General features: G+C 47.2%; 1 protein-coding gene across 1 annotated transcript in view; it reads left to right on the top strand.

Annotated features, from left to right (window-relative positions):
• Positions 1-25529, top strand: part of LOC141176430 (actin-related protein 2/3 complex subunit 1A-A-like) — a 172993-nt gene that overhangs the window by 53869 nt on the left and 93595 nt on the right. The window contains exons 3-5 of the mRNA XM_073660414.1: positions 2525-2629; positions 2728-2950; positions 18514-18621. Coding sequence (XP_073516515.1) covers positions 2525-2629; positions 2728-2950; positions 18514-18621 — 436 coding nt within the window. The remainder of the gene's footprint in view (positions 1-2524; positions 2630-2727; positions 2951-18513; positions 18622-25529) is intronic.

The following is a 25529-nucleotide window of genomic DNA, read 5'->3' as shown; positions in this document are numbered from 1 at the left end:
ACAGATACCAGCTGGTGAATGGGTCATACATGTACATATACAGATACCAGCTGGTGACCGGGTCATACATGTACATATACAGATACCAGCTGGTGATCAGGTCATACATGTACATATACAGATACCAGCTGGTGAATGGGTCAAACATGTACTTGTACACATACTGGCTGGTGACCGGCTCATGCACCATTATGTGAGTACTCTATTTATTATATTAATGGCTGGACTATATGTCATAGATGTAATGGTAAAATGGGACTGTGACTAAACAGCTTCTAATCTTAATCAGCCAGACATCAAGATTTGTTAAGCCAAGAGAAATACACTATTGTGTTTGTGTTGACTTGTGAATGTATGTGTATTTCTGTGGTTGGTGAAAGCGAACATTTGATTATTTGTATAACCCTGATTGTTGCTTTCTCTTGGTTCTGAAACAATGATGTTTGCTACTATGTTAATTGCATATTATACTAAAGCCAGCTAGATGTTTATTTACAAGAGCCCCCTGCTATACCAACTGTAAATTGATTAAAGGCTCAAACAATGAGACCTGAGCCCTGTGGAATAATACCCTCCCTAACCTTTGACCTGTGGATGTGTACTTGGAAGAACAAATGTGAACTATTTAAGGAGCATATGCCTCTGTAGCAGATAGATTTGAAACAGAGAATTGAAAGAGACTTTACAATGAGAATCAAAGCTTAGACTCTCTTCAGACCATCAACTTTACCATCCTTTGTATTTGCTGGGACTGTTCTATCTGTTTATTGTCCGCCTTGTGGTTCAATAAAGTATTCCCATACTGTTTTACCCTCACCTTGTGTTGTCTGAGTAGTATTACGCCCACGGAAGACACCAGGTCTTCACAGGGATCAATATCTAAACCGTCTCAGAGAGGGGACATGTCACCTTCATATTAAGCATTGAAGAGGCTGGGAGATGAAAAGTTCATCACCTCTGGAGAAAACCCTTCTGGTCTTCAAAGGAATTATATTGGACTCTCTGACACTGAAGTCCAGTTATGAATTTTGTGGATTTTATGAGCGGTATAGTTGTGGGAGGCATCTTTTCGGCATTATGGGCCGGGACGAACAAAATGCATGTAATTACATTGCGGTGTGGCCTGTCTATCAGCCCTGAATTAATATCGGATAGATGGATGATGATATACACACGTGGTCAAAATTGAAACACGTCGTCTGGAAAAGGCAACCTTCAACCACGAGACAACTGGAGCAGTTTACGCATGAGGAGCGGCCAAAATACCTGTCGAGAGGCGCAGAAGTCTCATTGACAGTTACAGGAATCGTCTGATTGCAGTGATCGCCTCAAAAGGTTCAACAAAATATTAAGTTAAGAAGAAGAAGAAGAAGAACCATAATTTCTGTCCAGGTCGATTTCATCAGGTTAATTTTATAAAAAATTCTGTGGAAGCAGAAAAGCAATGTCTGACCTTCATCTGTTCATTTTCATAGATTTTTAATTTATTATTACTTTTGTCAGATTCAAGTTATTTCTGTGACCATTGTGGGTTTTTCTTTCATTAAACGAGGGGTACCAACAATTTGGACCACGTGTATATAGGCCTTGTCTCCTATCTATGGAAAGCTAAAATTATAATGGCATGTGTGGCATTAATACGGCTACCAGGTGGGCAGATACCCTGGAAATTGGGGATCTCATAATTTTTTGGTGACCTGAGACACATCTCATTGACCAGACCCTATATGACGTCACCAAGGGGAGGTATGTGGGAGTGACCGTTATCTAATAAAAGCAGATTATGAACTATAATCATTGTCAGTGCTGGAAGATACAGTTTGCTGTAATTCTGTAACGTTTTCATAGGAGTGCTTCCCTCCGCTAAGATCTGCGCCATTTCCGTGACATCAGGTTTAGTACTTTTCTTTTGTTATTCCTTTTTATTTTATGTAATTGTTTTTATCGTATTGTTTTGTTCCCATTTTGTATCATCTTCTATATTTTTATACACCCTGCCTACTTTTTTGAATTAAATATATCAAATTTAATAGCTTTGTTGATCATTCATGACAACTTGGTAACAGCGGTGCAATATCTGCATGAAATCCTGGCTGTTAACTGACAAAAATAAAACAGCGGTGGGATCTCTGTATCTTTATCTTGGTCTTTTTAGCCAAGTGGGCGTTTCCTCAGCTCTTTTCTTGGTTGTCTTGTTGAAGACGACATCCGTTTGGATAACAGGCCTAGATTTACAGTACATACAGGGAAGAGGAGGCCAAAACTGAGGAATGTAGAGGCACTGATTTCGGGGGAACAGCAGCCTCTGCGCCAGTTAGAACACCCTATTCATGGCAAGTGACAGGTCCCCTGTAACAAGCGATAATGAACACGGCGCCATTGGCCGTCTGCTCATCACTGTTCTCGGCATAAGCCTGCAGCTGTTGTTCGCCTCTTCACATCCTTCTCTCAGCTGAGGCTCTGTGATCATGTGTCAGTGCTCCACTAGAACTTTCTCTGTTATGCCTCCTTTTTGTTTGTCTAGAAATTGCCATCAGTCCCAACAATCACCTGATACTCATCTACCAGAAAGTGGACGATGGGTGGAGCCAGATCCATGAGCTGCGGGAGCACAATGGCCGCATCACGGGTGAGGATGAGGCAGGAGGGTAGCAGATCTCTGGAGTCAAGGCTGCCGCCCGGCCCCTGTCAGTGTCACACGGACCCATCACTTCTTCTATGTTCCAGGCATTGACTGGGCCCCAAACTCTAATCAGATTGTGACGTGTGCTGTGGACAGAAATGCTTACGTGTGGACCTTTAGGGATGGAGTGTGGAAACCAACCCTCGTGCTGCTGCGCATCAACCGAGCTGCAACCTGTGTCAAGTGGTCACCCCAGGAGAACAAGATCGCCGTGGGCAGCGGCTCCCTGACTATTTCAATCTGTTACTTTGAGAAAGAGAATAACTGGTGAGTAAAGGGTTACGTCCAGCACTGTTTTCTGGCCTCATGTCCACTGTCTCTGACCTCACGTCCACTGTCAATGAGCTCATGTCCACTGTCTCTGGCCTCACGTCCACTGTCAATGGGCTCACATCTACTGTCTCTGGTCTCAGGTCCACTGTCTCTGGCCTCATGTCCACTGTCTCTGGTCTCAGGTCCACTGTCTCTAGCCTCATGTCCACTGTCTCTAGCCTCACTTCCACTGTCAATGAGCTCATGTCCACTGTCTCTGGTCTCACGTCCACTGTCTCTGGCCTCACGTCCACTGTCAATGAGCTCATGTCCACTGTCTCCAGTCTCACGTCCACTGTCAATGAGCTCATGTCCACTGTCTCTAGTCTCACGTCCACTGTCTCTGGGCTCACGTCTTCAGCCTCTGGCCTCGTGTCCACTGTCAATGGGCTCACATCTACTGTCTCTGGTCTCAGGTCCACTGTCTCTGGTCTTACGTCCACTGTCTCTGGCCTCATGTCCACTGTCTCTGGCCTCACTTCCACTGTCAATGAGCTCATGTCTACTGTCTCTAGTCTCATGTCCACTGTCAATGGGCTCATGTCTGCAATCTCTGGCCTCATGTCCACTGTCAATGGGCTCACATCTACTGTCTCTGGTCTCAGGTCCACTGTCTCTGGTCTCAGGTCCACTGTCAATGAGCTCATGTCCACTGTCTCTGGTCTCACGTCCACTGTCAATGGGCTCATGTCTGCAATCTCTGGCCTCATGTCCACTGTCAATGGGCTCACATCTACTGTCTCTGGTCTCAGGTCCACTGTCTCTGGTCTCAGGTCCACTGTCTCTGGCCTCATGTCCATTGTCTCTGGCCTCATGTCCACTGTCTCTGGCCTCACGTCCACTGTCAATGAGCTCATTTCCACTGTCTCTAGTCTCACGTCCACTGTCTCTGGGCTCACGTCTTCAGCCTCTGGCCTCGTGTCCACTGTCAATGGGCTCACATCTACTGTCTCTGGTCTCAGGTCCACGGTCTCTGGTCTTACGTCCACTGTCTCTGGCCTCATGTCCACTGTCTCTGGCCTCACTTCCACTGTCAATGAGCTCATGTCCACTGTCTCTGGTCTCACGTCCACTGTCTCTGGCTGTTATAACCCTCCTGTCACATGACTTTCTGCCTATATAATCCAGCTCCGCCCTTCTGGCCTTGCTGGACTTCAATGTTACATTTACTCTTAAGCTAACCAGGTGCCTTGTACCTAACTCTGTAGTTTGCTTGGTCCTTGGACCACTAGTACTTTTTGTTTGTTTGTCTTTGCTCTGCTACAATTTCTGCTAGGAGGTGTCCATCTATATCCCAGTCCTTAGTTCTTGTAGGGACCCCTCCCTTATATCTATAGGTCTGCGTTCAGACTAGCCAAGGACTTAGGCGGGTCTGTTCACAAGGAACAGGTCCCCCGCTGCATGGTAGGGAATCAGCTTAGTCCTATTGTAGGGTCAGTTTACCTATCTTTCCTTAGTGCTTGTAGCAGTTCATAACAGTAAGTCCAGCCCAAAATAAAACACTCTAAGGAAAGAAATCCAGATATCAGCATGGCGTCGGTTCAGGAGTTGGCTCAACGCCTGCAGGGACTGTCTTTGGAGGTGGCCGAGCTCCAGCAACACGTGAGTAGCTGTCCTGGAGCGCATTTTGTGGAACCGAAGGTAGGCCTGCCAGATTTTTTTTATGATAAACAGCAAGATTTTTTTTCCTTTAAAAACGCCTGTTTATTATATTTTTGTTTAAGACCCAGGTCCTCTGGGAATGAATCACAGTGCATTGGGTTTATAATGTCACTTTTGCGCAAAGAACCACAGGGATTGGCCTTTTCTCTCCAACCGAATGATCCGTGTTTTAGATCAGTGGAAGATTTTTTTTCTGCTATGGGGTTGTTGTATGATGATCCTGATCGAGTCTCATCTGCTGAAACTGAATTAAGACGTTTGAAGCAGGGATCAGGTGATGTGGAAAATTATTGTACATACTTCAGAAGATGGTCGGCTGAAGTGGAATGGAATGACTCGGCATTAAAATGTCTGTTTCTTGCTGGTCTAGGTGAAAGGGTTAAGGATCTGCTGATTGCCTTCCCAACACCTGGAACCTTGCAGGAGCCAATGCAATTAGCTACATATGTGAACAGGAGACTGCGTGCTAGGATTAATGAAGAGAAATCTACTGCTATGGCAGCTCCTAGTTTTCAGAGGGTCTGCTCGGAAGGTGGAGAACCGATGGAGATTGGGGCGATGTCACCCCACTCTCAGGAAAAAGACCGCAGGTTTGCTAAGGGATTATGTTTTTATTGCGGTAAATCTTACCACTTTATTAAGAACTGTGTGCTTCGTTTGAACAAAGAAAAAAAAAAGGTCAGTTACGCCCATATAGCTTGTTTAAACTCAAATGGAGTATTTCTTTCTGCTACTACCACTGCTCAGGAGGAGTTGATTGAATTTCGGGTATTTGTGGATTGTGGTTCTACACTCAATGTGATTGATAAGGGATTTTTGGAAAAATTTAAATTAGAATCCAAACTTTTGTCATCTCCTATTTCTGTGGTTGCTGTTGATGGCTCTCCTTTGAAATGTATTACTCACAAGGTTTTTGAATTTCCCCTCACCATTAATGGTATTCACCAAGAGAATTTGGATTTGGCGGTATTAAATAATTTGCCTTCTCCAGTGGTTTTGGGGTTACCTTGGTTAAAATTGCACAATCCTGTACTGGACTGGTCTCCCAATGAAATTAAGTCTTGGAGTCCTAAGTGTTATGATAAATGTTGTAACGGTCGCATTGCTGCTGTGGAAAAAGGGGAATTACCTGTACCTATTCAGGATTTTTGGAAGGTTTTTTCAGAGGAGGAGTCGCAAGTTTTGCCTCCTCATAGGGATTATGATTGCGCCATTGAGTTTGTCCCTGGAGCTACTCTTCCCAAGAGTCGCTTATTTAATCTGACTATCCCTGAAAGAAAGGCCTTGGAGGAATACATACAGACTAGCCTGGCTGCTGGTCACATTAGACCTTCTAAGTCACCTGTGGCAGTTGGATTCTTCTTTGTTAAAAAAAAGGACGGGGGTTTGCGTCCGTGTCTGGACTTTCGCGAAATTAATAAGATTACCGTACGCAATTCCTACCCATTGCCGTTAATTCCTGACTTGTTCAACCAGTTAGTGGGGGCCAAGTGGTTCTCTAAGATTGATCTCCGGGGGGCATACAATTTATTGCGAATGAGGGAAGGTGATGAATGGAAAACTGCTTTTAATACTCCGGTGGGTCATTTTGAGAATCTGGTGATGCCTTTTGGTCTTACCAATGCACTCGTGTTTTTTCAGAACCTTATTAATGATGTCCTGAGACCTTTGATTGGTAAGAATGTGGTTGTGTATTTGGATGACATTCTGATTTATTCGCCTGATCTGGAGTCTCATTGGCGGAGCGTACGTGAGGTATTGCAGTTATTGAGAGATAATTCACTTTTTGCTAAGCTGGAGAAATGTGAGTTCGCTGTACAGAGAATTAGTTTTTTGGGCTACATTGTCTCCAGCGAGGGCTCTGAGATTGACCCGGTGAAGGTTCAGGCTGTGCAGGAATGGCCGAGGCCTATTGGTTTGAAATCGATACAGAGATTTTTGGGTTTCGCCAATTATTACAGAAAATTCATTAAGAATTTTTCTATAATTGTTAAGCCGCTGACCGATCTCACCAGGAAAGGTGCGAATTCGGTTCAGTGGACTACGGAGGCCATTGAAGCTTTTGTGTATCTCAAGGAGAGGTTCAGCTCTGCTCCCATCCTTATGCAGCCTGATGTGACTAAGCCGTTTTTGGTCGAGGTTGATGCTTCTTTGGTGGGGGTCGATGCGGTTTTGTCTCAGGAGAACAAAGATGGAGTCCCTGTGCCTTTTTTTCGAAAAAAATTTCTGAAACCGAACTTAATTATGATGTTGGTAATCGGGAATTGCTGGCGATTAAACTCGCATTTGAACACTGGCGTCATCTCTTGGAAGGTGCTAAATTTCCCATTCAGGTTTTCACTGATCATAAGAATCTGATCTATCTAGATTCTGCCAAGCGCTTGAATGCCCGTCAGGCTAGGTGGGCACTTTTTTTTTTCGCGGTTTAATTTTTCTGTTACTTACATCCCGGGTACTAAGAATGTTAAACCGATGCTTTATCTCGCAGCTTCCCTCCTACGGTTGGTGCCGAGGAGGAGGAGAACATTTTACAGGATGGTGTTGTGATAGCAGCATTGGACTCCGTTTTGGAAGATGGGATTCTGAAAGCCCAAGAGGATGCCCCATCTAACACTCCCCATGGGAGGTTGTTTGTGCCTAGGACCTTTAGGAGAGATTTGTTTGTGGAGTGTCATGAGTCTCGGTTGGCAGGTCATCCAGGAATTTCTGAGACTAAGAGACTTATCAGTCACAGTTTTTGGTGGCCTGGATGGCAGAAGGAAGTCATTAAGTGGGTGCGTCAATGTACTGTGTGCGCTAGATCTAAGTCTTCACATACTCCTGCTGCGGGGTTGCTTTGCTCTCTGGAGGTTCCTAGTGCGCCTTGGACGCATCTTGCAATGGACTTTATTACTGACCTTCCTGTGTCCAAGGGTTTCACTGTCATCTGGGTGGTCGTGGACCGTTTTAGCAAGATGTGTCACTTTGTTCCTTTCATTAAACTGCCCTGCGCTAAGACACTCGCTAAGGCTTTTGTTAAGGAAATTGTCAGGCTCCATGGCGTTCCCACCGACATTGTTTCTGATAGGGGACCTCAGTTTGTGGCTCGTTTTTGGCGTGCCTTTTGTGACAGGTTGGGAGTCCATTTGTCATTTTCGTCTGGTTATCATCCTGAGTCTAATGGACAGACTGAAAGAAAGAACCAGGATGTTGAACAGTTTTTGCGTTGTTTTGTGGCGGACAATCAGGAGGGGTGGTCTGAGTTTCTGCCACTTGCTGAATTTGCTCTTAACAATCATACATCCTCTTCTGCTGGGTGTTCTCCTTTTTTTTGTTGTACTGGGAGACATCTGTCGTTTGGTCCGTTCTCCAAATTGGTGTCAGCTGTGCCGAAGGAGGAGAATTTTTCCGGTGATTTGGAGAGAGTTTGGACTGATGTACATTGTAACCTTCAAGAGGCTAAGAAAAAGTCCAAGAAGTATTTTAACAGGAAACGTCAAGAGGTTTTGTTTACGGTTGGTGACATGGTTTGGTTGTCCTCAAAGAATCTGCGGTTGAGGATTCCTTCTAAGAAATTGGGTCCGAAGTTTGTGGGACGATTTAAGGTGCTTCAGGTGGTTAACCAGTTTGCTGTTAGGTTGGAGGTCCCCACCTCCTGGAAGATTAATCCGGTGTTTCATGTTTCCTTGTTGAAAAAAGCTGATGTATCTGATAGGGATACCACTGTCACAGTTCCTCCTGTGGTGGAAGACGGTGAATATGAAATTTCTCGTATCCTGAATTCCAGAAGGCATAGAGGGAGATTGCAGTATCTCGTCGCTTGGAAAGGTTTCGGTCCTGAGGATAACTCCTGGGTAAGGGCGGATGATGTATCTGCTCCTAGACTTATCAGAGCGTTTCACAGGAGGTTTCCTGATAGGCCTAGGCCTGAAGGATCCGGAGGATCCTCATAGAAGAGGGGGTACTGTTAGAACCCTCCTGTTAGTTTTTTTCTATTTTGTGGTCACATGACCTTCTGCCTATTTATTCCAGCTCCGCCCTCCTGGCTTTGCTGGACTTCAGTGTTACTTTGACTCTTAATCTAGCCAGGTGCTTTGTACCTATCTCTATAGTTTGCTTGGTCCTTGGACCTCTAAGTACTTTTTGTCTTTTTTGCTCCACTACAACTTCTGCTAGGAGGGTCCAATTTTGTCCCAGTCCTTAGTACTTTTAGGGACCCCTTCCTTATATCTATAGGTCTGCGTTCAGACTAGCTGAGGACGAAGGCGGGTCTGTTCACAAGGAACAGGTTGCCTGCTGCATTGTAGGGAATCAGCTTAGTCCTATTGTAGGGACAGTTTTCCTTTCTTTCCTTAGTTCTTGTAGCAGATCATAACAGGTAACCTGCGGCTTCTTCTCCAAGCTCTTCTCCTCGTCCGAGCGCAACTACTCCATAGGCGATCGTGAGCTGCTTGCCATCAAATTGGCACTGGAGGAGTGGCACTTCCTGCTGGAAGGGGCTCTGCATCCTGTTATCATCTACACAGATCACAAAAACCAGGCCTATCTACAAAACGCAAAACCTACAAAAGACAAAAATATATCTCATACCCTACCATCATTATATATAAATGTAAAGCAAAGTTGCATAATAAATATAGGGTACTTAGTGAACTATTTTTGATCAAAAAAAGTATACAAGCCGTCCCACCAGCGGCAAGGTGACCCTAAATTGGGACGGTACCTATACTGCCTATATTAAAAACCTTACTGTATATCAAAGTTGAAGTAATGCATATAAAAGGGTAGACAAATAGGACCGGGTCCCAACTCCAGACCACCTAGGCCCGTGGTAAGCTACATATATACTAATCAGCTCAACAAAGGGGATGCCACACCCTTAAATTGCACAGAATGCAAACAAGACAAAAAACCAAGCAATGTGAACTGAGGTCTAAGATGGTAGACATGCAAGAAATAGGAGCATGTTCACACTAGCAAAAAGAAGCAAAACCTACAAAAGACAAAAATATATCTCATACCCTACCATCATTATATATAAATGTAAAGCAAAGTTGCATAATAAATATAGGGTACTTAGTGAACTATTTTTGATCAAAAAAAGTATACAAGCCATCCCACCAGCGGCAAGGTGACCCTAAATTGGGACGGTACCTATACTGTCTATATTAAAAACCTTACTGTATATCAAAGTTGAAGTAATGCATATAAAAGGGTAGACAAATAGGACCGGGTCCCAACTCCAGACCACCTAGGCCCGTGGTAAGCTACATATATACTAATCAGCTCAACAAAGGGGATGCCACACCCTTAAATTGCACAGAATGCAAACAAGACAAAAAACCAAGCAATGTGAACTGAGGTCTAAGATGGTAGACATGCAAGAAATAGGAGCATGTTCACACTAGCAAAAAGAAGCAAAACCTACAAAAGACAAAAATATATCTCATACCCTACCATCATTATATATAAATGTAAAGCAAAGTTGCATAATAAATATAGGATACTTAGTGAACTATTTTTGCTCAAAAAAAGTATACAAGCCATCCCACCAGCGGCAAGGTGACCCTAAATTGGGACGGTACCTATACTGTCTATATTAAAAACCTTACTGTATATCAAAGTTGAAGCAATGCATATAAAAGGGTAGACAAATAGGACCGGGTCCCAACTCCAGACCACCTAGGCCCGTCTTACCATCTTAGACCTCAGTTCACATTGCTTGGTTTTTTGTCTTGTTTGCATTCTGTGCAATTTAAGGGTGTGGCATCCCCTTTGTTGAGCTGATTAGTATATATGTAGCTTACCACGGGCCTAGGTGGTCTGGAGTTGGGACCCGGTCCTATTTGTCTACCCTTTTATATGCATTACTTCAACTTTGATATACAGTAAGGTTTTTAATATAGACAGTATAGGTACCGTCCCAATTTAGGGTCACCTTGCCGCTGGTGGGACGGCTTGTATACTTTTTTTGATCAAAAATAGTTCACTAAGTACCCTATATTTATTATGCAACTTTGCTTTACATTTATATATAATGATGGTAGGGTATGAGATATATTTTTGTCTTTTGTAGGTTTTGCTTCTTTTTGCTAGTGTGAACATGCTCCTATTTCTTGCATGTCTACCATCTTAGACCTCAGTTCACATTGCTTGGTTTTTTGTCTTGTTTGCATTCTGTGCATTTTAAGGGTGTGGCATCCCCTTTGTTGAGCTTATTAGTATATATGTAGCTTACCACGGGCCTAGGTGGTCTGGAGTTGGGACCCGGTCCTATTTGTCTACCCTTTTATATGCATTACTTCAACTTTGATATACAGTAAGGTTTTTAATATAGACAGTATAGGTACCGTCCCAATTTAGGGTCACCTTGCCGCTGGTGGGATGGCTTGTATACTTTTTTTGAGCAAAAATAGTTCACTAAGTACCCTATATTTATTATGCAACTTTGCTTTACATTTATATATAATGATGGTAGGGTATGAGATATATTTTTGTCTTTTGTAGGTTTTGCTTCTTTTTGCTAGTGTGAACATGCTCCTATTTCTTGCATGTCTACCATCTTAGACCTCAGTTCACATTGCTTGGTTTTCTATCTACAAAACGCCCAGAGACTCAATCCGCGTCAGGCCCGGTGGTCTCTGTTCTTTGCCCAATTCTGCTTTTCTCTACATTACCGCCCTGCGGACAAGAACGTTAAAGCTGATGCCCTATCCCGCTCATTCCTTTCCTCCGACCAAGAAGAGGAGCCTCTGCATATCATCGACCCCTCCAGAGTAATGACTGTGGCCCCGTTTGACCTGTCTCGTCTTCCACCCGGTAATACTTTTGTAGCTGTTCCGGATCGTAAGAAGGTTCTTCTCTGGGGTCATTCGTCCAAACTAGTCGGCCATGCTGGCCAGAGGAAGACTTTCCTGCTCATCGCCTGGCATTACTGGTGGCCTTCGCTACGCAAGGATGTTGCGGATTTCATCTCAGCTTGCTCCTCCTGTGCCCGTAACAAAGTTCCCAGGCATCTTCCCGCTGGCCGTCTCCTGCCTCTACCCGTACCTTCCACTCCGTGGCAACACATTGCTATGGACTTTATTACTGATCTCCCTGTTTCTGTCGGTTGTACTGTCATTTGGGTGGTCGCTGACTGCTTTTCTAAAATGGCCCACTTCATCCCTCTGCCTGGTCCCCCGTCCACATCTGTGCTGGCTAAGGACTTCATCTATCACGTCTTTCGTCTCCACGGCCTACCACTCCATATTGTGTCTGATCGCGGGGTCCAGTTCACTTCACGCTTCTGGAGAGCTACGTGTAAACTGCTGGATGTCACCCTGGATTTCTCCTCCGCTTATCATCCTCAGTCCAATGGTCAAGTGGAAGGTATCAACCAGGTCCTTACCAGCTTTCTCCAGCATTTCGTCAATGCTCACCATAACGATTGGGTTGAGCTCCCTTTAACAGCCATGAGAGTGAGTCTTCTTCCAAATCCCTGTTCTTTGTGGTCTACGGTCAACACCCCCGGGTCCCGTTTCCCGTCTCCGCTTCTGTGGACAATCCTGCCGCGGAGTCTCTGGTCCGCGAATTTTCTACTATTTGGGAAGACACTAGATCCGCACTTCTTCAGTCCTCTGAACGGATGAAGAAACATGCCGACAAGAGACGTCTGGATCCGCCTCAATTCCATCCGGGAGACAGAGTCTGGCTCTCCTCCAAACATGTTCGGCTCAAAATACCATCGTATAAGTTGGGTCCGCTTTTCATCGGTCAGTGTGAGGTTCTCAAGCAAATCAATCCCGTGTCTTACAAGCTAAAACTCCCGGCCACCTTACGGATTCCCAACTCCTTCCACGTATCTCTCCTCAAACCAGTTGTTCTTAATTCTTTTTCTGACGATCCAGGTACCACCCCAGCTCCAGTCTCCGCTGAGGACGTCTATGAGGTAGAGAACATTTTGGCCACCAAAAGGGTAAGAGGAAAAACCTTTTTTCTGGTGGATTGGAAGGGGTTTGGCCCGGAGGAGAGGTCTTGGGAACCCAGGGAGAACATCCATGCCCCTCTTCTTCTTAAAGAATTTCTTGCTGGCCTGAAAAAGAGGGGGAGCGTAAAGGGGGCGGGGGGTACTGTAGTCTCTGCTAGGCAGGGGGCAGAGACGCTGTCCCTCTTATCACCGTGGTCCTGCTCCGGCGTCTTCCGGCCTCCCTGCAGTTGCTGCTGGTGCTCACAGCCTCCCTGGCTCTGTGCTTAGGGCGCACGTGCGCGCTACCTCCCTCTTAAAGAGGCTGCGCACGCCATCCTAAAAAGTCCCCGGCCAATGGCCGGAGGACTTTCCCTATAAAAGGCACCTCCTCCAATATGGAGGTGCCCGTGCAAGGTTGTTGCTCTGTGTTACTTACTTTGCTTCAGCCCTCAGGTCCTCAGCAAGTCAGTCCTGTCCGCCAGTCTGATCTTCAGTCCAGTCCGCCAGTCTGACTATTTCCAGCCCGACAGTCTGTCTACAGCCCAGTCCACCAGTCTGTCTATGGGCTCTGCCCGCCCGCTTACCTGGAAGCACCTGCCTGTTACCTGCCATGTCCGCCAGCCCGCTTACCTGGAAGCACCTGCCAGTTACCTGCCGTGCCTGCCAGCTTGCTTACCTGGAAGCACCTGCCTGTTACCTGCCGTGCCCGCCAGCCCGCTTACCTGGAAGCACCTGCCTGTTACCTGTTGTGCCCGCCAGCCCGCTTACCTGGAAGCACTTGCCTGTTACCTGCCATGCCCGCCAGCCTGCTTACCTGGAAGCACCTGCCTGTTACCTGTTGTGCCCGCCTGCCTGCTTACCCGGAGCACCCATCTGGCTATCAGCCGAATCAGCCTGCTTGTCTACTCGGCCCACCCGTCAGCCTGCCTGCCATGCTTATCCGCTGTACCGGTCAGTTCCTGCCATCTGACCCGTGGGAGTCACCTGCTCTCATACAAGGTTGGTCCCAGAGTGACACCTGGTCCCTCTGCTCGGTTCCTCCCTGGTTCATGGAATCGACTGAGCCGCCGTGCGACCTTGGCCGGGGCAAGTAGATACTTAGTCACGCCCCTCAGTTCCCTCCTTGCACCGCAGCACAGAGGTTCCACCACCCGGATCCGTAACATTGATACAGTACTTGTTTCACTGTGGATAGTGACACAATCTTACCAATTTCCACCATCATCTTCACAAGGTCTTTCGCTTTTGTCCTTGGGTTGATATACACATGTTGGACCAAAGCACTCTCTGAGACCTGAGCAGTATGATGACTGGACATTCCCATCTTGTTTGTACTTGCGTATAATTGTTTGTACAGATAAATGAGGCACCTTTAGGTATAATGAAATTGTACCCAAGGATGAGCCAGACTTGTGCAAGTCCATAATTCTCTTCCTGATATCTTGGCTGATTTCTTTAGACTTTCCCATGATGCTACACAAAGAAGCAGTGTGTTTCAGGTGTGCATTAAAATACATCCACAGGTGTGTCTCTAATTAACTCAGATGTTGCCAAAAAACCTATCAGAAGCTTCCAAACACATGACATCATCATATGGGCAGTCCAGAATGGTTTAAAGGCATAGTAATCTTAGTGTATGTAAACTTTTGACTTTGCAGTAAGTAATAAAAATGCCTTAAAACATTCTCTCTCTCTCTCTCTCTCATTATTCTGGCATTTGGCAAATATTAAAAATTCTGGTAATCCTAATTGACCTAAAACAGGAAAGGTTTATTCTGATTTCATGTCAGATATTGAGAAAAACATCATATGTGTCTTTATACACTGCTCAAAAAAATAAAGGGAACACTGAAATACCCCTCCTAGATGTGAATGAATGAAATCTTCTCATTGAATACTTTGTTCTGTAGAAAGCTGAATGTGCTGACAACAAAATCACACAACAATCATCAATGGAAATCACATTTATTAACCAATGGAGGCCTGGATGTGGAGTCACCCCCAAAATTAAAGTGGAAAAACACACTACAGGCTGATCCAACTGTGATGTAATGTCCTTAAAACAAGTCACAATGAGGCTCAGTATTGTGTGTGGCCTCCACGTGCCTGTATGACCTCCCTACAACACCTGGGCATGCTCCTGATGAGGCTGAGTATTGTGTGTGGCCTCCACGTGCCTGTATGACCTCCCTACAACGCCTGGGCATGCTCCTGATGAGGCTGAGTATTGTGTGTGGCCTCCACGTGCCTGTATGACCTCCCTACAACGCCTGGGCATGCTCCTGATGAGGCTGAGTATTGTGTGTGGCCTCCACGTGCCTGTATGACCTTCCTACAATGCCTGGGCATGCTCCTGATGAGGCTGAGTATTGTGTGTGGCCTCCACGTGCCTGTATGACCTTCCTACAACGCCTGGGCATGCTCCTGATGAGGTTGCGGATGGTCTCCTGTGGGATCTCCTCCCAGACCTGGACTAAAGCATCCGCCAACTCCTGGACAGTCTGTGGTGCAACGTGACGTTGGTGGATGGAGCGAGACATGATGTCCCAGATGTGCTCAATCGGATTCAGGTCTGGGGAACGGGCGGCCAGTCCATAGCTTCAATGCCTTCATCTTGCAGGAACTGCTGACACACTCCAGCCACATGAGGTCTGGCATTGTCCTGCATTAGGAGGAACCCAGGGCCAACAGCACCAGCATATGGTCTCACAAGGGGTCTGAGGATCTCATCTCGGTACCTAATGGCAGTCAGGCTACCTCTAGCGAGCACATGGAGGGCTGTGCGGCCCTCCAAAGAAATGCCACCCCACACCATTACTGACCCACTGCCAAACCGGTCATGCTGAAGGATGTTGCAGGCAGCAGATCGCTCTCCACGGCGTCTCCAGACTCTGTCACGTCTGTCACATGTGCTCAGTGTGAACCTGCTTTCATCTGTGAAGAGCACAGGGCGCCAGTGGCCACTTTACCAATCCTGGTGTTCTGTGGCAAATGCCACTGTAGTCAGGTGTTGTGTACAAATGTAACTAGCCGCTGTAGTCAGGTGGTGTGTACACATGTAACTGGTCGCTGTAGTCAGGTGTTGTGTACACATGTAACTGGTCGCTGTAGTCAGGTGGCGTGTACACATGTAACTGGTCGCTGTAGTCAGGTGTTGTGTACACATGTAACTGGTCGCTGTAGTCAGGTGGCGTGTACACATGTAACTGGTCGCCGTAGTCAGGTGTTGTGTACACATGTAACTGGTCGATGTAGTCAGGTGGCGTGTACACATGTAACTGGCCGTTGTAGTCAGGTGTTGTGTACACATGTAACTAGCCGCTGTAGTCGGGTGGTGTGTACACATGTAACTGGTCGCTGTAGTCGGGTGGTGTGTACACAGGTAACTAGCCACTGTATTCAGGTGTTGTGTACACGTGTAACTGGTTGCTGTAGTCAGGTGGTGTGTACGCGTGTAACTGGTCGCTGTGGGCAGGTGGCATGTACACATGTAACTGGCCGCTGTGGGCAGGTGGCGTGTACACATGTAACTGGCCGCTGTAGTCAGGTGGCGTGTACAGGTGTAAGTAGCCTGTGAAGACCCGGGGTCTTCTGTGGGCGTAACACTAATCAGACAACACAGGGTGATGGTGAACAGCGCGGCAATACTTTATTGAACCACCAAACGGACAATAAACACATAAAACAGTCCCGGCAAATACCCAAGATGGTGCTAAATTACACAGTCTCACCCTTCCTTCTCCGCCCGCCGGGAATAGATCAACTGTGACTTTGGGACTTCCAGGGCCAACTACCTCAATGAGTGGCACCCCGCTTTTGGTGGACAACCACAGAGAGGAGGTAGTTGTAAGCTTAAGAGGCTGACAGTCCATCAAGGTACAAGGCCAGGAGAGGGTCCCACACTGGCTTCTCTTAGAGTTTCCATGGGGCCTGATGACCAGCTGGTCCCAATCTGGCTTCTCCGAACATCTACATGGGTTCCAGGTGACCTGAGGGTCCTACCTGGCAACCGCAAATACATAGCCATGAGACCAGGTGACCTCATTGTCCCAACCTGGTTTCCCCAAATGTATCCATGGGTTCTCTGATAGTCAATGGAGCAGATCTGTATCCTTCCAGCCAGGGCCGTGTACCCTTTCGCTGGAATCCGGTAGAATCCAAATCGGTGTCTCTCTAGATGGAGCCATGCTAAGAAACTAATATCCTGAAGAGTGTCTCTGATCTTTGATTCTCCTTGCAGCATGATAGAAATCCCTTTTTATATTTTTCTGTGGCTCGGGTCATCATTCACAAGTCAGGGGGAAAGGTGCAGGGCTCAGGTCTCATTGTTTGAGCATTTAATCAATTTTCATAGTTTGCAACCCCTGCCCTTTAAATCAGCAACTAGCTGGCTTAGTACAATATGTAATTAGCATATTAACAAAAACTACTGTTCTACCCTGAGTCACTGTCATTTTTGACCAGCCAAAGAAACACATATATTCAAAAGTCAACACAAACACAATAGTGAATTTCTCTTGGCTTGGCCTAGCAAATCTAGACGTTTAGCTAATTAAGATTAGAAGCTGTGTCGTCACATAGGCGCTGTAGTCACGTAGCGTGTACATGTGTAACTAGCCGCTGTACTCAGGTGGCGTGTACACATGTAACTGGTCGCTGTGGTCAGGTGGCGTGTACACATGTAACTGGCTGCTGTACTCAGGTGGCGTGTACACATGTAACTGGCCACTGTACTCAGGTGGCGTGTACACATGTAACTGGCCACTGTACTCAGGTGGTGTGGACATGTGGAACTGGTCGCTGTAGTCAAGAGGCACGTGAACTCGTCTAATAGTAGACAATTGGAGCAATGAAGCTCAACAACTTATTTTCCACAACGTACCGTACACTTAAGTAAGCGATAAGTTTCAGGATTTGGGAGATTTCTCTTTAAAAAAATGGCGGAGGGAGCTGAACACACAGTTTCACTTACAAACAGAAGCAAGTCATGAATTCAGATTTCCGCTATAATTGTAGAGAAGGTCGTGGAGTGCACGGTGACCACACACTGATCTACTGCCGGCCAACACTTACCAAACATGAGGTTCACAGATTAACATTCGGATCTTCTCTGTCATCCCTGTAGTCACTGAGCGCAGGATTTAGGTGGAATTCATACTCACCATTCGCCATTTTCGTCTTTCCTCTTCTTTCTGAGTGTGGTGTAACCCTCTATGTTTGTCACCCAGCTACAGCTCCCATTCAGCTAAGTATCAGTAATGGCCACCACATGGTAATCTGTGGCCGACATTCCAGTCTATTTTCCCTGCATGTTTTATGTAAGACTTCTTGCAGCTTCTTCCAGCAGACACGTGATACCATCAGCACATTTATTACTGCTAATCACCCCCTGCTCTTCTTCCTAGTCCCAGCCCCCTCTAAATCCTCATGGGACCCAACTTTCTTTCACACCCTTGTTATCTCTACATTCTTTTTTTGGGCCATCTATAAGTTTCATATTTTTGTGATAAACCTCTCGGATCCTCTCTGGTTTGATCTCTTGGATGATCTCTCATCTAAGCTTCTCACTTGGACTCCGGGACCTCTTGAGTCATTTCTGAGCTCTACTCTTGGGTCCATTTTTGGGTCATCTCTTGTCTCTTATTTCGATTATCTCTAAGCTTCTTTTTGACTCCTGACGTCTGGGATCATCTATGGGCTGAAATCTTTACTCATCTCTCCATACCTCTATGGGTCATCTCTAGGCTTCATATCATTTTTCATTTTTAAAGCTAATCACTTGAGTCATTTCTCAATTAATCTCTAGGGTATTTTGGGGCCTTTAATTAAAAGTCCATGAGGTTTGTACTACCCCCGATTGTCCATTGTAGTCGTCTATCTCTCGACGGACTGATAAGCACATTTCTGTCTCCTTCCCTCACGTAAACAGGTGGGTCAGCAAACATATTAAAAAATCTATTCGCTCCACCATCCTGAGCCTGGCCTGGCACCCGAACAACATCCTGGTGGCTGCAGGCAGCTGTGACTTCTACTGCAGGTAACAGTGCGGAGGGGAAATGGATGTGTACACATTGGGGTCTAAGAGACTGATGCATCGGGTACAGACAGCAGCGGAGAGATCTGCGCAGGTGTCATCATCAAAAATCTGTATGACACAGATCCACAAAGCACAAGACTGATTCCAGCATGTCTCCTGGATGATGATGTTCCTTACACGTCTCATGGGTGATAATGATGATGTCTGTATGTCTCCTGGATAATGATGATGAGGTATGACTGATCTCTGCATGTCTCCTGGATGATGAGGAGGTATGACTGATCTCTGTATGTCTCCTGGATGATGATGATGTATGACTGATTGTTACGCTCACGCCCGGACTGACTGGCGTGAGTGTGATTAGTGATTCCACTGTACCATGAGCCGAGGAGTGCCTGGAGGGGCGTAACTAAGTATCAACCCGATCCGACCAAGGTCGCACGGCGGCTTAGTCGACTCCGTGGACCAAGGAGGAACCAAGCAGAGGGACCAGGTGCTACTCCAGGTCAGACCCCGGTCACAGCTGTTGACCCACACCGGGGAATGCAGGAACAGGCAGGTTAGACTGGCGTACAGACAGGTGGGTATTGGCAGGCACGGCTGGTATGCAGACAGGTGGGTACGGGTAAGCACGGCTGGTATGCAGACAGGTGGATACTGGCAAGCACGGCTGGTATGCAGACAGGTGGATACTGACAAGCACGGCTGGTATGCAGACAGGTGGGTACTGACAAGCACAGCTGGTATGCATACAGGTGGGTACGGGTAAGCACGGCTGGTATGCAGACAGGTAGGTACTGGCAAGCACGGCTGGTATGCAGACAGGTGGGTACTGGCAAGCACGGCTGGTATACAGACAGGTGGGTACTGACAAGCACGGCTGGCGTGCAAACAGGGAGATACAGGCAAGCATGGCTGGAGTGCAGACAGGCAGGTACTAGCAGGTTGGAGCGCAGGCTGGATAGGGTCCAGTACAGACTGGGAGACAGGAACAGAGCCGCAGATGCGGTAGACAAGCAGAGTAAAACGAAACCGCCGGAGCGGAGGACAAGGCAGAGCAGAGCGGAACCGCAGGTGCGGTGGACAAGGCAGAGAAGAGAGGAACCGCCGGAGCAGTGGGCAAGGCAGAGCAGAGCGAAACCGCCGGAGCGGTGAGCAAGCAGAGCAGAACAGGGCTGATGGTGCAGGCAGAGAGGACAGGGCTCTGTTCAAATGGAACAGACTGGAAGATACAGGAAGATGGCTAGAACACAGGAGGTAGATACAGAGGAAGGGAAAAGGGACAAGCAGAACCAGATACACACAAGGTACTTACAATAAAGTAGCGAGTAGACACAAAACTCACAAACAGAAGTACAGAGACAACGAGTTGGAGTTAGGTGCAGGTTCAGACACTGCAGGAAAAGGGAGGGTACAGACATAGAGACAAACAGGTAACAGGCTAGGAGACAGTTCAGACAGGAACTGATACTGCAACAAGATACAGGAGCGAGCCTGGGTATACAGCCTCCAGGGTGGCGGAAATGGACTAGAAGTCACAGATAACAGTCCTGGGTATACAGCCCCCAGGGTGGCAGAAACAGACTGGAAGTCAAAGATAACAGGCCTGGGTATGCAGCCCCCAGGGTGGCAGAAACAGACTAGAAGTCAGAGAACAGGCCTGGGTATGCAGCCCCCAGGGTGGCAGAAACAGACAAGATACAGGACAAGACCTGGCAACTCAGAGGCAAGGAGCACACTGATAGATAGTGTTGCTCAGGCCCCTCCTTCTGGGTGGAGGGGGTTTAAATATCCAGTGACTCACAGCAATAGGCTGGAGACGCATTAGGGGTGCGCCCACAGCAGCTATAAGAATCAGGAAGTAACCGGGCCACCGCCCTAAGCAGTCAGACAAGAGACATGCACCCAGCATGAACTGGAGCAAGGTTTGCAGGCTGGACTGATGGGTAAGATTGCGATCTTGCATGGTGGGAGGTGGTGCACTATGCAAGCACGCCGCCAGGGTGTCACGCTGTATCTGCGTACAGGAGGTCAGGGGCCTAAGCTGACCCTAAGCTGGGGCCCTGACTAATCCCTCTACCTGGAGGTACTGTTAAAGGTACAGAGGTCCAGGCCGCCAGCGTAACCCGTACCTCCTGAGGATCCCTGCACCTCAGTAATCTAGTCCTAAGAAGGACCCCGATCACAACAATAGGGGACAGGAAATAATATGCCAACACTCAGTACTTAGACGAACGAGACAGTACAAGGGTCAAACCAAAAACCACCTTGCATACAAAAACTACTCACAACAACAGAGGGAACACCAACGGGAAAGGAAATAAATGATAAAGCGAGGAAGGGAAAAATCACACCAAATACACTTAGCTCAGAACTCCAAAACACCACGATCCGCTCTGTTTGTCTGTATGAAATGCTTTCACCGACACTTCCCTAACAGACCGGCAGGCATTTGAAGGAGTCCCACTACAGCAGCATTGATTGCAGCTGGGCGAGGCTGGACCTCGTCTAGCACAGAGAGAGAGAGAGTTAACTCCCTCACTGCCGAAAAACACAAAGCACCAAAAACTCAGCTGCGAGAAGTCAGGCTGTGTAATCGTGACGATCTTCGTGGCGACACACCCGTGACACAGGGATGTTACACTGATCCCTACACGTCTCCTGGATGATGATGATGATGTATGACTGATTGTTATGTTCTGCTACCAGAGCTAAGGAAAGAGAGGAGATCTGTCCCTACGATAGAACTCAGCTTAATCCCTACGATGTAACAGGGGACCTGATCCTGCGATCAGACCTGCTAAAGTCCTAAGCTAGTCTGTACGGAGACCTATAGATGTGGGGAAGGAATCCCTACAAGTACTAAGGACTGGGAGGAATATGGGACACCTCCTAACAGAAATAGTAGCAGACAGACGAACAAACAAAATATATAGAACATAGAGGTCAGTAGACCAAGCAAACTAATGTAGCACCCTGAGGATTCGGCTGCTACAGGGGTATTGCACCTCAACCCAGAGGTGTGATATTCCACTCCCGGGTAAGGATGGAGTGTGAAACTGAGCCCAGAGAGCTGCATGCACTACACACATCCCATTTCCGGAGGGCAGACCAACGGTACTCCCACTTAGAAATGTGCAGGTACGACCGAGTCTGTCCTTGGCTGGAGTGGGAGGGGGGTGGAACATCCCAAGTAGTGTAGGGGCAGATAGGGGGAGCAGCCTGGGTAAGGTTAGGAGCTCATTGGGTGCTGGTCACCTGAGCTCACACATAGAGGGAGTATTTAAGGTGGGCACCATCTAAGATCAGGGTCAGTCTGTGAGAAGCCAGAGGAGGAGAGCAGAAGAGCAGAGCAGCCCCAGAGAGAGAGAGAGGAGAAAGGAAGAAAGACCCAGAGGGGGTGAAAGAAAAGGACTCTGAGAACCCAAAGTCCATCACCGGGTGAAGAGTTGGCAACTGGGTACCGGATCCCAATCTGGTGGGGGCTAAAGCACACCCTAGCCAGAGACCGGAGGCCGTGGGCAGGATCTGCCACGGCCACCCACCACATCCACCCTGAAGGCAAACCACGTGAAGGGTCAGGGAACCCAAGGCCAAGGGTCTCCCAACAGAAGGCCCGAGGGAGCTGGACCTAGGTGGATCCCTGGTGGGGACGGCCAGAAGACAGGACAGGAAGGAGGGCTCAGGGTCACGCTCCGGACTTGCTTGGGGGTTGGCTGAATCCAGGACCTGGTGGACGCAGCACGGCTCGGGTGGTCACTTGAAGCTGGAGTGACCGGAACATCAGCAGTAAGTAAATACCCTAAACTGCACAACCCGACTCTGTCTTTAATTACCATCTATGCTGCACCACCACAACCCCCATCCTCTGCACCTGACCCCCTGAGGCTATACCCCACCCGTTGGGGGTTATACTATCAAAAGCTGCACCAACACCATCAGCCTCAGCGGACCCTGCTGCAGCGGCGGCCGAAGTGACCGCAATACAACGGGTGGCGTAGTCGACATAAAGAACTTTATAACATCTGTAGGACTGCCACATACTCTGAGCTTGACACCCTGGGCACGGACCGGGTCACAGCCACTCGGAGACTACAACCCCCATCTGATCCGGCTCCGGGTATTCCCCTAAAGAATATGGCCCAGGGGGTGCGTCACTAACAGAGCAAGACACAGAGCACAGGCTAGCTAGAAAGTAGATATACAATGAAGTCCAGCAAAGCCAGAAGGGCGGAGCAGGATTAAATAGGCCAACAAGGTCATGTGACCAGCAAAGGAAAAAAAACCTAAGAGCAAGGTTCTAACAGTACCCCCCCTTCTAAGAGGATCCTCCAGATCCCCTAGGACCAGGCTTATCAGGAAATCTCCTGTGAAACGCTCTGATAAGTCTGGACGCGGAAACATCATCCGACCTCACCCAAGAGTTATCCTCGGGACCGAAACCTTTCCAGGCCACAAGATACTGCAAACTACCTCTATACCGTCTAGAGTTAAGGATGCGAGAAATTTCATATTCCCCGTCCTCCACCACCGGAGGAACAGAGGCAGAGGCGTCACAATCCGATACAACAGCTTTTTTCAACAGAGAGACATGAAATACCGGATTAATTCTCCAGGAGGTAGGAACCTCCAACCTAACAGCAGATTGGTTGACAACCTGAAGCACCTTAAAGGGCCCTACAAACTTGGGACCCAATTTCTTAGAAGGAATCCTCAACCGCAGATTCCTAGAGGACAACCAAACCATGTCACCAACAGCGAACAAAACCTCCTGTCGTTTTCTATCAAAGTAGTCTTTAGATTTTCTGTTGGCCTCCTGAAGATTACCACGCACATCCGTCCAAATTCTCTCCAAATCACCGGAAAAATTCTCCTCCTCAGGCACGGCAGATCCCAACTTGGAGAACGACCCAAACGACGGATGTCTCCCAGAACAACAAAAAAAAGGCGAACAACCAGCAGAAGAAGATGTATGATTGTTCAGAGCAAATTCAGCAAGTGGCAGAAACTCAGACCACCCCTCATGATTGTCTGCCACAAAACAACGCAAAAACTGCTCAACATCCTGGTTTTTCCTTTCTGTCTGGCCATTAGATTCAGGATGATATCCGGACGAGAACGACAAATGAACTCCCAACCTATCACAAAAGGCACGCCAAAAACGAGCCACGAACTGAGGACCCCTATCAGAAACAATGTCAGTAGGAACGCCATGAAGTCTGACAATTTCCTTGACAAAGGCCTTAGCGAGAGTTTTAGCGCAGGGCAGTTTGACGAAAGGAACCAAGTGACACATCTTGCTAAAACGGTCCACGACCACCCAGATGACAGTAAAACCCTCAGAGGGGGGAAGGTCAGTTATAAAGTCCATAGCCAAATGTGTCCAAGGAGCACTGGGAACCTCCAAAGGACAAAGCAACCCCGCAGCAGGAGTATGTGAGGACTTAGATCTAGCACATATAGTACATTGACGCACCCACTTAATGACTTCCTTCTGCCATCCAGGCCACCAAAAACTGCGACCCACCAGTCTCTTGGTCTCAGAGATTCCGGGATGACCTGCCAACCGAGATTCGTGACACTCAACAAACAAATCTCTCCTAAAGGTCCCAGGCACAAACAACCTCCCATGAGGAGTGTTAGAAGGGGCATTCTCCTGTGCTTTAAGAATCTCATTTTCAAAAACGGAGTCCAAAGCAGCTATCACAACACCTTCTTGTAAAATGTTCTCCTCTTTCTCAGCACCGACTATGGGAGAAAAACTGCGAGACAAGGCATCCGCCTTAACATTCTTAGTACCAGGGATGTAAGTAACGGAGAAATTAAACCGCGAGAAAAACAGTGCCCACCTAGCCTGACGGGCATTCAGGCGCTTGGCAGCATCAAGATATATCAGATTTTTATGATCCGTAAGAACCTGAACGGGAAATTCCGCACCTTCCAAGAAGTGGCGCCAGTGTTCAAATGCGAGTTTAATAGCCAATAATTCCCGATTACCAATATCGTAATTCAGTTCAGTCTCCGAAAATTTTTTTGAAAAAAAAGGCACAGGGATGTAATCCATCCCCGTTATCCTGAGACAATACTGCGCCAACCCCCACAGAGGAAGCATCAACCTCAACCAAAAACGGCCTAGTAACATCAGGCTGCATAAGGATGGGAGCAGAGGTGAACCTCTCCTTGAGATACACAAAAGCTTCAATGGCCTCAGAAGACCACTGAACCGCATCAGCACCTTTCCTGGTGAGATCAGTCAGAGGTTTGACAATACTAGAAATTTTTTTTAGGAATTTTCTGTAGTAATTGGCGAAACCCAAAAACCTCTGTATCGATTTCAAACCAATAGGCCTAGGCCATTCCTGCACAGCCTGAACCTTAACCGGATCCATCTCAAAACCTTTGCTGGAGATAATGTAGCCCAAAAAACTAATTCTCTGTACAGCGAACTCACATTTCTCCAGCTTAGCAAAAAGCGAATTGTCCATTAATAACTGCAATACCTCACGTACGCTCCGCCAATGAGACTCCAGATCCGGCGAATAAATCAAAATGTCATCCAAATACACAACCACATTTTTGCCGATCAAAGGTCTAAGGATGTCATTAATCAGATTCTGAAAAAATGCAGGAGCATTAGTAAGACCAAAAGGCATAACCAGATTCTCAAAATGACCCACAGGAGTGTTAAAAGCAGTCTTCCATTCGTCACCCTCCTTCATGCGCAACAGATTGTATGCCCCCTTAAGGTCAATTTTAGAGAACCACTTGGCCCCCATTAACTGGTTAAACAGATCAGGAATCAATGGCAGTTGGTAAGGATTGCGTACAGTAATTTTGTTAATCTCACGAAAATCCAGACAAGGACGTACAAAAAAAAATCCAACCGCCACAGGAGACTTAGAGGGCCT

This window comes from Phyllobates terribilis, unplaced genomic scaffold, assembly GCF_046119375.1.
Source record: "Phyllobates terribilis strain yellow unplaced genomic scaffold, ASM4611937v1 Scaffold_25__1_contigs__length_18738178, whole genome shotgun sequence".
NCBI classification, from domain to species: domain Eukaryota; kingdom Metazoa; phylum Chordata; class Amphibia; order Anura; family Dendrobatidae; genus Phyllobates; species Phyllobates terribilis.
Note: the sequence above shows the minus strand (reverse complement) of the source record. Positions and strands in the feature narration are given on the sequence as shown.